Raw genomic sequence first — 14,005 nt, 5'->3', positions numbered from 1 at the left:
TTAAAATTCAAATCAAATCTGGATGACTGGTCACAGTTACAAAAGTAAGACATAAGCCACAGTTCTCTTTTATTCACATGTTCAACAAGAATACATGCAATCGTCATTATTACACGTGTTATTAAACAATGGCGCATTCAGTGTCATGAAGCAGTTCTTCCCTTTAACACACACACAAAAAAAAAAAACATCCATCCATTATCTGAGCCACTTCTCACTAGGGCCGCGGGCGCGCTGGAGCCTATCACAGCCATCTTTGGGCAGTAGGTGGGGTACACCCTGGACATTTTAGACGTGGTCGTTCCCAAAAAAAAAAAAAACGCTCCCAAACGTCTTAATTATAAGTTATTGACGTGAACTCTTAAAAAAAAAATGTTTTCACTCATGGAGGCAGCATTTCATGCACCACACTGTGTGTATGTGGCACATGGATTCATCACCAAATTCCCCACCCACTGCCACCAATTTCACAGAGCAATTCAATGTGTGTCACTCATCAGAATAAGCCCCTTTAAATAGAATAAAAGAATCCCTTTTCTTCATTCTCAATCCTCCAAAATGTTTTATAAAGCAAGTTTGTAGTGCAAGAAAAACAAAACCACTCCAAAATATTCCTAAGCAGTCTCTGACAAATCGGTGTGGACCGGCGTCGTTTCCCTCTCCCGTCCAAAACCTTGCGTAAAGGCCCCAAACACCACATCCACCACCCCGAAGACGATGCTCCCTCCCATGATGCACGTATTGAACACCCCGGCTACGCTTCTCCACGCCAGCAGGCCCGTCCCCTCACCCACGGCTAGCGCCTGATCCCCCATCTCCAAGGCCACCGTCCCGGCGTAGTCTCCGCTCTGCCTCAGAAGACGCCCGCCGAAGAACTTGCTTACCCGCCAGGTCTTGCCCAGAGCGTTCCCGCATATCCCAACCGTGTCGCCGGCCAGCGTCCCCACGCCGGTGACGCCCGTGTAGCAGCTGTTCAGCAGCGCCGCCAGCATGGAGGAGAGGCAGTAGTAGAGGTTGTCGACGATGTTAATCAGGACGTCCAGCAGCGCCTCGGCGGCCCAGCGTATCCATGACAACAGGTCGGACGTCAAGAGATAGAAGAAGGAGAAGAAGTCTCCAGGGAGAGCAGCGAGGACGCAAAGGTCTTCCTGGAGAACGTAAGCTACCTGCACCAAAAGACACAATATCAAAGTCATGACTAGAAAGAGAGGAGGAAAAAAAACTTTTTTTATATGGCACATTTCATACAGAAGGTAGCTCAACATGCTTCACACAACCAAAAGGACAACATCAAAAAATATGAATAAACAGAAATGAAGACATTTGCAAAGCAAAGAGAATTAAAGTAAGTTATTCAAATTACTGTGCTCTGCAGAACGGGTTTTATATACGTGGTCTGTTTTAACTGTTAACTGAAATGCACAAAATAAAATAGTTATGGATGTTAAATTTAATTAAGATGTCCAAGAATTATAAAAAAATAAATAAATATTTTTTTTTAAATTAAAATACATTTTAAATATGTATTCCGGGATATGTTGATAGGCTTTGGAAACATTACTAATTGAAGGGAAATAAGCAAAATAAAATAAAAAAAACTTTTAAAATTACAATAAATTCAATTGGAATGTAGAATAACAAAAATAATAAAAATGAATAAAAATAGAATAATTGAAATGATAGGTAATGAATTTCAAGTTACCATAATAAACAATTGTTATCTATGATTGGAATTCAGAAAAATTGTGCATTGTGCTTAAATGGTAGAAAAATCAGTTGCCATTTAGAAAGATTGGATGACAAAAATGAAAAAAAAAATATCACAGCGTTTGGGAATATTAAGAATTGTGCTCAAATCTGCAAATAATAATCAGAATCAGAATCAGAATGGAAAACCAGATGAAAAATAATTCAGGTTATCTTGGATGTGGTTTGTAAACAATTACAAATATTAAATAGATCTGAAACATGCAAAAAAATACATGAAAATACTTGGAATTAATAATAATAATAATAATAATAAAAATAAAGTAGCCCTTGGGCACACAACAAAGCCTCAGGAAGATGTTTTACCTGTCCAGGGAATTGTGTGATTCTGGAGAAGATGGGCCTGAGCGGAGCTTTGAGGATAGACAAAATGGTCGAGAAGATGCGGACCACAATATTGCTGGAATTGCCATCTGCCTTGTCCTCCCGTTCAACGACATGTTCGACATGACGGGTCTCATCAGCCTTCTTAACACCGCTCCTCTCCGACTCCAATGCAGACTCCTCTGTCACATCCGTTTCGCTTGCATCCGAGTCGCTTGATTCCGAGTCGCTTGCATCCGACTTGCTGGCATGGGACTTACTGGCATCGGACTTGCCGGCATCCGAGTCGCTTGCATCTTGAGTGCAGTCCAAATCTTCCGCACACTGTTGTATGCGGTCCTCGGTTTGAAGACCCAACCTGACCCCGGTCGCCCCCCCGTCTGCCTCCCCGCAGCCTCCAGAGACCAGCTCCTCCACTCCCAGCATCTCCTGCAGCTCCTTGACGCTCACTCGCCGCACGCTGTCATCATCATCGAGCGTCTCGCTGATTAAGGCCATGCCGAAGCCGCCCTCGCCGCCCGGGACGGAGCAGCACGCCGCGGACCACAGCGGCCCCGTCTGACATCCCTCGACCCCGGTTAGGATGTAGAGCTCCCCGCCTAAAGTGCTACACTGCGGGGCGACGCTGGAGCGAACCACCGTGGAGACGATCCAATCCCAACGTTCGAGGTGGGCATCTCCAGATGGAGCCGCGTGGTCGCCGCCCCGGAGAAGGGCTGGAATGAAAACTTGGACTCCATCCTCTTCTATTGACTGTGAGACACAAACAAAAAGTCCATTTAAATTGACACTCCAATTAAATTTGTGTATTTGTTCCATTACATTTTTGAAAATGATCCTTTTTAGCCAATCAGATTTCAGCTTCTATCTGTAGCCATGTCATGCGACTTATGACATGCAATGCTATTTTAGCAGTGGCACAGTTCCGTCAAACAAATCAGATTCATAACAGCAGGCATTTTCCGTGGCAACAATTGCTTGATTTTTCACGATTCATATACTAGGCAATTCATTTAATCATTCAAATTTGGCAGGGTTGTTAATGACACGGTTGTGAAATATCTAACTCAGAAAAAATTGTTACTTTACACTTACATTTTCTGCACTGTCAATTTCAAATAATTGAGGCCAACAATCTAACCACATACTGTATTTTTTTTTCCCAGCACAAAAGGCTCCGCATAAAAAGCAAGAACTTCAATCCAACGTCCAGAAAATCAACTCAAACCAAATTGTAATATAATCGCCGTACTGTTTTGTCCTGCATATCACTCCCATTGTAGTACAGGAAAGACTTGCCATCTAGTGGTGATTGGTGGTATCACAACTTAAAAGAGCACTCACAGGTTCACATATTTGCAGATTTCTTTTTTCTCCACTCCCTACTTGTCCTTGAGAGAAATGGATATTAAATGTTTAACGCCGATTTTGGGAGGAAGACTTGAGGGGTTTTGTAAAAAATAAATAAATACAAATCTCTGTCTTTTTGGAAGGCTAGGGTTTGGAAAATGAATCAAAGGAAAAATGGTTGTAAACCTTTTTTTTTTTTTTTTTTACTTTGGCAGCATTTTGTTTAAAAACTTTGTGAGGCCCCGACACTACAGCATTTCCCAAAGAGCATGGACCATATTCGAAATGTTGCAAATTGCACCAATGTGACAGACGTGACCTTACCACAAGCGCTTCTCCCTCGCCTCCCTGCACCCATCCCGGGTCGAGACGGAGCGCCAAGGCGACAGCCGTGTCACAGTCAGGCCTGTGCAGGGTGGCGAAGTCGCGGCCGCCGGGCGTCTTGTGACACCGAGGGCTCAACGCCGAGCCCTCGCGCTGAGGAAGCGTCCGCCCGTGGAAGCAGAGGCCGCATGGGAAGGCCGGCTCGGCGTTGTCATCAGCTGGCGGTGACAGGCCCCAGCCTTGCACCGGGCCCAGCAGGGCCATCAGGCACACAGCGGCAGTCAGCATGTTGATGTGTGGGAGGGTGGTGAGCTCAGCAAATCTCCCACAAAGCCATACAGTGTGTGAGAGGGTTACAAATAATCGGAATGTCTTACCGTGTCCCTCACTGGCTGCTTGCTCCTAAAATCATGTTGCAAGTCAGCAAATGAGCAACTAGTGCAGGCTCTATCTTGCTTGCATTCCCCCCCCACTCCACTGTCAGCTGGCGACGCCCCTTCTGATGGTCTCCATGGCGACACCTTTGACTCGGCTAAACAAGGCCTGCTCACACCCAGCGCAACCTGCCGCTTACCTGTAAGTCAGCATTCCCAAACACAAGCTGGCAGTGATCAAGCGACATCACACACATCGTACGTTACATGAGCTCTTGCGTTCTGAGGCAGAGGAACAATGACATGAATTAGACACGTAGATTAAGTATGCGACTAAGCGTAAAATCCACTGTTCTGGCTTTTGGAAAGTTTTGAGCCTTCTCTGACTTTGTGCATTATTTTGACTATCAATTTCTATGAAGTTGGCAGTTAGCTATTTTTTTTTCCATTTTAATCATTTATTTTATTTATGTATGTTTTTGCGGTTTGTAATTTCCAGTAAATGTAATAACCTCGATGAGCACACCCTTGACTATTCCGGGCCAATTATTTTGGACGTTTTAATTTTTTTAATTTTACTATTTATAACCTGCCGCACAATAAGTGACTGACCAATGCACATCCACTGCCGCACTCCAACAGAAAACCGGTGACACTGTATCAGGTTTTGAGGCTTCACATTTTGAACCACAAAAACATAGTGCGATTGACGAAAAAAAAAAAAAAAGTAGGTTGTCGCGAAGAGGAAACAAGCAAAAAAGGGATTAAGTGTGGATATTTTGAGAGGCTGTTCACATTTAAACTGACTGAACATGTACATTTGCCCACAGACTCTCCACGCTTCGCTTTATAGCCACACGCAAACAGGACATAAAGTTGAGAATTGTTGTAAACCACAACATACATATTGCGTCGTCTGAAGCGTTGCCAGCAGCCAGCTGGCTCTCGCTCATGTCTTTTTGGAGAAAGTGCAAGTTCATTTTTCTAACTGGCTCTAACATATGCACAATTCAGCTTTCAAATCAACAAATCAATTTAAAGAAAACACCAAGAGTCAATTACTACCGAAAACTAGTTGTTGAGCCCCGCGAACTGTGCGACAGTTCCAGTTTCAGCTGCGCCGCCCATGGGTCTCATGAAGCTAAAAATCTTGAGGGCATTTTATCTATCTCAAAATGTCCAAAGGTCCAGCTACAACCAAGAACGCTGAAGGATCACAAGGTCCCAACCCTGTCGACTGTCTCTGAGTCACATTCTTGAAAGTCAAGTAGAACAGGTGCTTCAAAGTCGACCAAATAATGTCCCTCCTTAAATGCTCTCGCTGGCTTAACCAGACTGATCAAATCAGACTCCAAATAGAAAAAGCCTTCTTTATGAATACTACAAAAATGCATGTTCAGACAGTGTTTACATTTTGTTGCAAACGCAGCATAAACCGGTGTGCAAGTGTCACATAAACAGTCTGATCACTCTTCTCTTGCTATTGGAATCCAGCTCAGCCAGACTGCCTTTATGTTGCTTAAGAGCGAGAACAAACAGACAACCCCTCAGGCTTTACGATCAAGATTCTTTTTTTTTTTTTTTTAAACACCACTGTAAAATATGAAGTTGACATTTAAATCACAGTTAATGTTTGCAGTATGAGTGAGTGAGTGAGTCGCAAGGTGCAATGGTGTAGGTGCGGCGTGAAAAATCAATGATAAACTCTGAATCAAAAGTGACACGCCTGCTTTGGGAGCTGCAAAAAATAGATTCTTACTCAGAGTTTGCGCTGGATAGAACAATAAAGCTGCCAGAGTATTATTTTTAAAGAGGCCCAAGGGCTATTTATTAAACCATGTTTGAAATGTTGAAACCAATGTGATCAAAGTCACTTTGTGGCTCTCTTAAAAGCATTTGGTACACACAAAATATCCTAATAAACCTTGACAGCCTTTTTTTTTCTTTTTTTTTTTTACATGAGAGGTTGTTTGAAAAGTGATGGTGAAGTTTGAAGACAGTCCACGCGGGGGAGCCATAGATAAAGAACTGTGAAAAAGGCCATTTGGTACTTTTATAAATTAGTGTACAAAATAAGAGGGGACATAATTCCAATTACTAATATTTGAGGCGACAATTTAAAAAAAATCTTTTTGTTAACAAGAAAAACAGCACTCTATCATAACAAACTTACATAAAAACAAAGCAATGACAATTATATCAAATGTGAAGACGTTTTCTGCCACGATTTTGGCGTCAGTTCAACGGACACTGTGCTGCTCCAATATTTGTTTTCAAACAATGATTGATGCATTGATTGAAATATCCATATTTGTAGGGGATTAATGCATTTACACACATATTTGCATACTTTGCTCAGACACACACAGGCAAGCTCACTCGTTAGGGATGTCAATGACTAGCTCTGCCTCGTCGCCCTCGCCTCGGTCTTCGTCTCCTCGCTCGCTGTCGATGTCGCTCTCGCCGTCATCCTCGGCGGCATCCCCGCTGAGCATCTGTCGCGGGACCCAGCTGAAGGGGCCGCCGGCTGTCGAAGCCGCCGCTGGGCCCGATGGGTAATTGGCCGTCATGGGCGCCACCACCTGGGCAAGAAGGCGGACAGGAAGAGACATAAAAAGAAAAAGAACAAGTTAAGGACGGGAAAGACAGACTGACATGTGGTGCTTGGAGGAGGGGATGAATGAATGCAATACGGAATGAATCAGAACCAAGTCAAACCAAAATGAAAACAACCGAGAGGGAGAGGGTTGACTTGGAAAATTTTCAATAAAATTCAGTTGAGGCGTTATTGTTAGCCTCTTACACACAGAGATCCTGCAAAACTGCTGCATAAGAACCGCAACATTAAAGGTAGCATTCACATTTGATTATGTGACAGCCTCATTCCACTATAAAAAAAAAAAAAGGGGCACAAAAGAGACACAATTCCGAATATTTTTTGTTTGTTTCCTCCGCAATTTCATCTCTCACCTTCCCGGTCGGCTCTCTCTTGGTTTTGGGCGCCTTTGGTTTCCGCTCTTTCTTCACTCGTTCAGCAGGGGGAGCCAAATACTCGGGTGGGAAGGGCATCTGCCCGCAGTATGAGCGCACACGGCACAAACACAAATGGAAGTGGGCCCACGTTACAGAAAACAGGAAAAACAAACCAACACAAAAATGAAAAATGCAACAAAGGACTTTCAATAAAATGACAAATCAACTTGTTGATTAGGATTGATGGTGATGATGATGATGAGGAGGAGGTGGCAGTGGCGGGATACAAGAAAAGCGAGAGGGTCGGAGGGGGAAATCCACTCACAGTGTTGAGGTAAGCTCCGGAGCCGGAGGACTGCAACGGGTGTACGCCTGGACGAGACAGCAGGGAGAGGTGAGGCGAGGGTGAAGACGGCAGACATGTGCCGGGGCTACTTCTTCGCCTGGAAAACACCCAAAACACACTCAATTGCAGTCGTCTATCGAATATTGGGAGTGAAAGAGTGAGAAGTTGTCAAGAGTCTCCACATAAACCAAAATTAGAACATCTGGAACACTGTGCAGGGAACTAGTATATAACATATGATATGACCTCGCGCTTTAATTAATCTGTGAGACTGTGACTTTGTGTGCGTTGGTAGATACTGCTCTTTTGGCTAGCAACATCGTTACTAATTGTTCAAATCAAATTCCTAAGTCAAAGCACGGCTGTGTGATGTGACTGACTTCTTTGCTCCTTCCCGTTCTCGTTCTCTCTCCCGCAGTACTTCTCCCTCGCTGTTGTCCGAGGACACAGTAGCGTCGGAATCTAAAAGCCACAAAGTGAAAAAAAAAGTGAGCGCAAATAACAGTTTAACACCGAGATTTGTCCATGAATAAATTGTTTTAACTACCCGAAGAGTCTTCATCCACCCTCTCATAGGGCAGCAGTCGGTCCAGAAGGAAGCTGAAATGCATCGATTTCATTAACAGAATCTATTTTAACAACAAGGTAGTTAAAATACACAAATACAATGAAAAGATTGAGGGAAAAAAAACAAACAGTGTATAATGTAACACACACCTTTTGTCCCGGGACACTTTGAGCAGTTTTCTTTGTGCCCTCCTCAGCTCCTCTTGAAAGCATTCGTGTTCCTTGAAAGAAAGATGAAAATGTTTTACCCATCTTAAAAGTTGAAACACCTTTAAAATATATATTTAATATCTGTGGTGGGAACAAAAGTAGGACAAATGCTACATAACTAGATTTTTCAGGTAATGGTACAATTTGCGTTCATGTTTGATGACATTTTACTCCATTGAAAAGCCCTATTTGCAATTTCTACTCTGTATTTTTTGTGGGACATATTTTGATGGCATAAAAACCTGAGTCAATGCTAGTTGGCTTTACGTGTTCCCCCCATTGTGCCAATTATAAAAATAGGTACTTTAAAATAAGTGGTATAAAAAAAAGTTCAATGTTGTACTCAAGTAAATGTGAACCACTGAGAACTAAAGTGGGCAAATTCAATTTGCATTATTTTAATGATTTAAGTCACTGTCTTAAATCTGTGGGGATGTATATATTGGCAGTGATTACGCTTATAAATACTTGTTTTTAAAGAAAGTACTTTCGCACAGAATATGAGTGTTTCTGCCACCGCTTTAATACTTACATAAACCAAAAATTTCAACTTTCTTTTGAGATTCTTGTATTTTCGTTTGTAGTCGACTTCGACGTCTGCTTGGCCGTTCATTTCTGAAATGCATCATAAATATTGTCAACAAAACCTTAAGCCACATAACCACAATGTATGATATATTATAACGCAGAGGCAATAAGCATGAATTTGATATTATTACATTCCACGTTCTCAGACTTACCGTACAAGGATAGCAAGAGGAAGCTAGCTAAACACGTTAGCAGACCAGCTAAACTCGCTCAAAACACACACCGGTGAGTTGAAAAAAAAAAAAGCAAATCGCTCAGTGTTTTTGCTTCTGTTTGTTTTGCTTCAAGGCGCGTGCGTACATCTCACCAACGCGCAGAGAAATTCGGAAGAAACTTGCTATCCGTACCTCATCCTTGAGTCCGTTTTAGCGACATGTTTTGTTTACGCTGCTAGCGTCATGACGTCACCGCACGTCACTTTTACGTATAAAACAGAGGGGGTTATTCTTCCTCCCATATTGTACAGACACATTCGGTACAATTAAAACAAATTACAATAATCATAGATGAGCATTACTTTGAAAATATTATTTATTTCTGTATTTAGTCAAGATAAGACATTTGCAAACATCTGATTTTTTCTGACAGTTACTGAGTCAATTCATTTTTTGCACTGTGGATTTTTAATAATGTCCCGTTTTACAATAAAGGGAAGAAAATTAAACTTTTTAAAATCCGATTCATCCATTAATAGAATAGAGAATCCATAGATTGATTCTTTACAGTGGACCCCACATAATTGTTTGTGGACTTTTTCGAAATTATTAAAAAATAATTTTCAATAAAAAGGGCTTGATGATTTCAGTGGTACCCACGCCAAGGTCCCCTCTACAGCTGCTTGATGGTGAATTTGCTGCATGGACCACACTGTACATTCACTTGGCAGCATCCCGCAGCATGAATTATAGATAGGAGAGAATTTCGCAGGTGGTGCGTAATGCTGCCTCACTGCATGATTGTGTGACTGTGTGTGTGTGCAGGAGAGATGGAGGTGCAGCATCAATGAAAGGTAAACGGTTAATGCATTTAAAATAGAGAAGATGAATGGTGAAAAGGAATAAGGCAGGACAGTGGCAATTCCTCAGATACAGTGCCAAGCTCGTTGGCATGGCAACCCACCCATTTTGCGCACTGACAACGTCACGTCTCTTAAAACCACAAACATGACCTTTCCTCTTGTCATATTGTTTAACTTGCCTGCCATTTTTTTTAGCAGGATTCATACAGATGTGAGTCCCGCTAAAATGCCGCAGTGTCATCTCGGGGCAGTAAAAAGCGCTGTAATGGCTCCAGGCTGCACCGGATTACCTCGCCCTCCTCCCCCTTTGACGGGAAATCGATGAGGTACCTTGACAAATTGAAACCTGCCCAGAACATTCGTGACACTCTGTAATTTGTCGATCCCATTTGTTGTGCAAAGCCCAAAATAGCATCTTCTTTCTTTGTGCGCCGCCATGAATCACATGGTGCCGGTCTCACACTGAGCCCTCAGCCCTCTTTTTCATGGAACATTCTATGAATTGTCTTCTGTTATTTTTAGCTTGTCATCTATTTGACCCCCACCCCCTCCCCTATCCACCACACACACTCACTTAGGGCTGCTTCATCACGTTCCCTGTTTACATGTCGGAGTCCTCTCACTTTTATTTTGCGTCGACGTTCACTGGAATGTACGGAAAGCACACCAACAACATCTTCAACAGAGGCCTGCTCTCTGAACATAAGGTAAGACATCTACCTACCTAACACCACCCACAGGTTATTCGTACAAAATGGACAATCAAGGCAATCATAAAAAAGAAAACAAGTGTAAGAATTTAATTTACATGTCCAAAAAGTGGTAGGAAGTGTGGCCTTCTCCTACCTTTGTACCTTGTTATTACTCTGTTATTACCTTGCTTCTGTAAGATTAGCTGTAACGGTGTCCCACAGGGATCTCTATTAGAACCACTGACATTAGCGCATAAATTGTCAGTCCAGTCCTATCAAACTCTCTTCTAGTAACCCTGATCGCAAAAATATTTTGTCAATGGCCGTATGACTCTTCATTCCCTCACATTGGTCAAATGTCACGAAACGTCCGCTCTTGCAAAACGGGGCCCCTCACCCAGATGATACGTCCCTATGTGCGTTTAATCCATTGTTGCCATTTCAACTCCAGTCCACCACCTTATAACATACCAAGCAGTATAGGAATAGAGTTGGACCATGGTTCTTTGTGTTCCAGGACAAACTTGTCCAGGCTATTAAAAGAATCCAGCATGAAGTGGACGAGTGCAGGGAGGCCGAAAGCGAGATGTACATCGACTCAGTACAACTAGAGGTACGGTCTTCTTACACAATTATTTTTCTGAATTTAAAATACAAGATTAAAAACAATTCTTTCATTGGATCTTCTAAGTGTACCTAGTATCGCGGCCAGTATCGTGGAGCTGTTTGGTGTTTCAGAGCCAGTTCGACAGCCTGGACCAAGAGATCCGAGCCGAGTTCGGGAACCTACATCGCTTCCTGGATGAGGAGGAACGTAAGGATCTAGAACGCTTGAAGCGGGAGCGAGGAAGAGTGCTGAAGAAACTGAAGGCAAGGGAAAATGACATCTACCAGCAACGGAAGGACTTGGAGAGAGCCATGGCCGTGCTTAACGGCAAACTGGCCGAGGAAGAGAGCACCGAGATGCTCAAAGTGAGAAAAATACGGCATAAAATTGCATCTGCATTCAGGCCGGGATGCTGAGTAGCCCGGAATTTGATTATAAATATTGATTGGCTTGACATTTGCCTCCTTTGTGAGTTCAAATCAATGTTGTCACTTAAAGATGTCAAGCAGTGAATTAATTGGTCAGCAAATAGAAAGACAGCAGCTGTTAACTTGTTTTTCTTTCTTTCTTTCTTTGACTGCAGGACATCCAAGATCTTATTAAAAGGCAAGTCTACTCATTAATCTTGCGCGACGCATTCTTCACGTCACGCCCGATCAATCATTAAAAAAAACAAAAAAAACACAGCATCTGTTCCAAACAGATCTCAGGTCAGATTCATCCCCCCTCCAGAAGTGGACGGCGAGCTGCGCTCAGGCCACTTTGTGGGACCCATCCAGTACAGAATTTGGAAACGCATGAAAAGCTGCCTGTACCCAAGTATGTACATATTCTGCAAGAAAAATGTCATACACTGGAACCTTGCTGACTGACTTCCAATTTGTTGTCAATTCCAAAGTACATTTCCCTACAGGAATTAATGTAAAATCATTTAATTGGTTCCAGTCCATGTTGAAATATTTATTATTTTATTTATTGAGTGGCTTTGGGAGTGATCACATGTGACTTCAATCGCGGCCAATCAAAATGGATTATTCAATTTATGATTGAAATACGTCTTGGATAAACCACACAATTTAATTTTAAATGAAAGTGAACAAAAGCATTACAACAATATATATGTCTTTGAAAACCCACAATATTTAGAAAATAAAACATGAGCAAGGTTTATTCATTTAATTTTTTTCAAGTTCGGCGGGCCGGATTAAAACGTTTAACGGGCCACATGTGGCCCCCGGGCCGTAGTTTGCCCACGCCTGGTTTAGACCGACTTTTTGTAATCAAATTGTCACTCCGCTGGGCACATCTCCAAGGAAACACTCTCAACTTGGCGGAGACTGGTCTGGCAAATTGACAAGCATGCGCAGCGATCCTTGCTCTGATACATCGACATTTACGCCACCGCAGGCGTGTTGTCTATAAAAAAAAAAAATAAAGCCCAGAGATATGCCAGTGCTTTCTTCCAGATATCACACGGGTGACATTCGACCCAGAGACGGCCCACCCACTCCTGTCCGTCTCCCCGTCCTGCACCTTAGTGCGCTTCAACGACACTAAAATTGCGCCAAAATGCCGCCGGGACAACCCCAAACGCTTCCACCACTACTACTGCGTGCTAGGCCGCGAGGGCTTCAGTGTCGGGCGACACTACTGGGAGGTGGACGTGCGGCACAAGACGGCGTGGAGGCTGGGAGTGGCGCAGGCTGACGTTCCCCGAGGGGAGATGGCGGCTACGGGCACCTCCGGTGGTCTTTGGACATTGGCCCTAAAGAACGGCGACATCTTGGCTTGTACTGATCCCACACCTGTCCGGGTCAATGTGCCGCTTCAACTGGCTCGCGTCGGTGTGTTTCTGGACTGTGAGAAGGAGGAGGTTTCTTTCTATAACGCTGAGAACATGGTGCCCGTCTACACTTTTGCCACGGGAAATCTCCTGCTTCCGTTGTACCCTTTCTACAATCCATGTGATACTGACAATGGCAGGAACACAGCTCCCATTAGCATCTTTAGCCCATCGCTTTGACCAAGGACTTTGTTCATAGAAGTGTTGTTTTTCGTCATCAATGACAAACTGATATAGTTGTTGCCCTTTTTGTTTTCGTGACAACAAAACGGTGACGGTCTAAATATGGCACTTTGAAGATTAAATCACAATGAGTCAAAGTGCAAGCTTTAGCTTTAGCGGATGTTCTGTCAAACGCTGAAAATGCCAAATGTTCAAAGAGGAGAGCACACGCACACTTTACTTTAGGATACACAACCTATATAAATTGTAAATACATTTTGACAATCTGAAAATGTTCATAATTTAAAGCTCTCTCAAGAGCTTGTGCAAAGGGGAAGCTAGCTAGCTACGAGCTAAAGTTAGTTGCGCTCACATCAATTCACAAGCTTGTGTGTTAGCTCCTGTTAAGTTGTGAACAAGATTGTCGGCTAGTGAGTGTCTAAAACATGTTAGCAAATTTTAGATCTGTTGCTACCCTAACACAAAATAAATATCAAACAAACCGAATAGTACAAATACTTAGCACATTTGGCCATTGCAGCCATTGAATTTTTTAAAGTACAAGTAAAACAGCTACAGTGCTGCCCTCCTAAAACATTGACGTAAGCTGTTTGTCAAAGTAACCAAAGATTGAGGAACAACTTGTAGCCAGGCTGGGAAGCTTCGAAAGTATCAGCATCAAGCGCTTGGCGTCTTTGCAAACACATGGCGCGTTGTCAAGGTTATGGAAGCCCAGAGCGCGGCATTGAGATGCGACAGACGACAGACGGTCTGACGTTGAGTGACACGGTGTTGGCTGTGAGTTGACCTTCGTGAGAAAAGATCAAAATAAAACTCACTGCACAAAGATGGCCAGTTTA

General features: G+C 43.1%; 3 protein-coding genes across 5 annotated transcripts; 1 reads left to right on the top strand and 2 right to left on the bottom strand.

The window, feature by feature from the left end:
- Positions 1-312: 312 nt before the first annotated feature.
- LOC148328806 (uncharacterized) lies at positions 313-5,388 on the bottom strand. Of its 2 annotated transcripts, XM_088305808.1 has the most exons (4): positions 5,044-5,388; positions 3,766-4,339; positions 2,074-2,844; positions 313-1,166 (listed from the first exon to the last, which is right to left on the bottom strand). In XM_088305808.1, the coding sequence occupies exons 2-4, from the start codon at positions 4,051-4,053 to the stop codon at positions 615-617; spliced, it is 1,611 nt and encodes a 536-aa protein (XP_088161934.1). In that variant the 5' UTR covers positions 4,054-4,339; positions 5,044-5,388; the 3' UTR covers positions 313-614. The 2 variants fall into 2 exon arrangements, with proteins under 2 accessions (XP_088161934.1, XP_088161933.1); XM_088305807.1 differs by lacking the exon at positions 5,044-5,388 and having other exon boundaries at positions 3,766-4,853.
- A 551-nt stretch (positions 5,389-5,939) lies between these two features.
- Positions 5,940-9,226, bottom strand: ino80e (INO80 complex subunit E). Of its 2 annotated transcripts, XM_088306917.1 has the most exons (8): positions 8,976-9,226; positions 8,768-8,850; positions 8,176-8,246; positions 8,006-8,058; positions 7,839-7,920; positions 7,438-7,555; positions 7,110-7,208; positions 5,940-6,721 (listed from the first exon to the last, which is right to left on the bottom strand). In XM_088306917.1, exons 2-8 carry the CDS (start codon positions 8,846-8,848, stop codon positions 6,515-6,517), a joined length of 711 nt encoding a protein of 236 aa, XP_088163043.1. In that variant the 5' UTR covers positions 8,849-8,850; positions 8,976-9,226; the 3' UTR covers positions 5,940-6,514. The 2 variants fall into 2 exon arrangements, with proteins under 2 accessions (XP_088163043.1, XP_088163045.1); XM_088306919.1 differs by lacking the exon at positions 7,110-7,208.
- Positions 9,227-10,491: 1,265 nt separating this feature from the next.
- On the top strand, positions 10,492-13,988 carry LOC148328804 (zinc-binding protein A33). The gene is made up of 6 exons (XM_088306045.1): positions 10,492-10,548; positions 11,051-11,146; positions 11,272-11,505; positions 11,724-11,746; positions 11,844-11,959; positions 12,607-13,988. Exons 1-6 carry the CDS (start codon positions 10,492-10,494, stop codon positions 13,161-13,163), a joined length of 1,083 nt encoding a protein of 360 aa, XP_088162171.1. The 3' UTR covers positions 13,164-13,988.
- Positions 13,989-14,005: the final 17 nt, after the last annotated feature.

Source organism: Idiotropiscis lumnitzeri, chromosome 10, assembly GCF_059441095.1.
Source record: "Idiotropiscis lumnitzeri isolate Australia: NSW breed Sydney's pygmy pipehorse chromosome 10, RoL_Ilum_1.0, whole genome shotgun sequence".
In the NCBI taxonomy this organism is placed as follows: domain Eukaryota; kingdom Metazoa; phylum Chordata; class Actinopteri; order Syngnathiformes; family Syngnathidae; genus Idiotropiscis; species Idiotropiscis lumnitzeri.
Note: the sequence above shows the minus strand (reverse complement) of the source record. Positions and strands in the feature narration are given on the sequence as shown.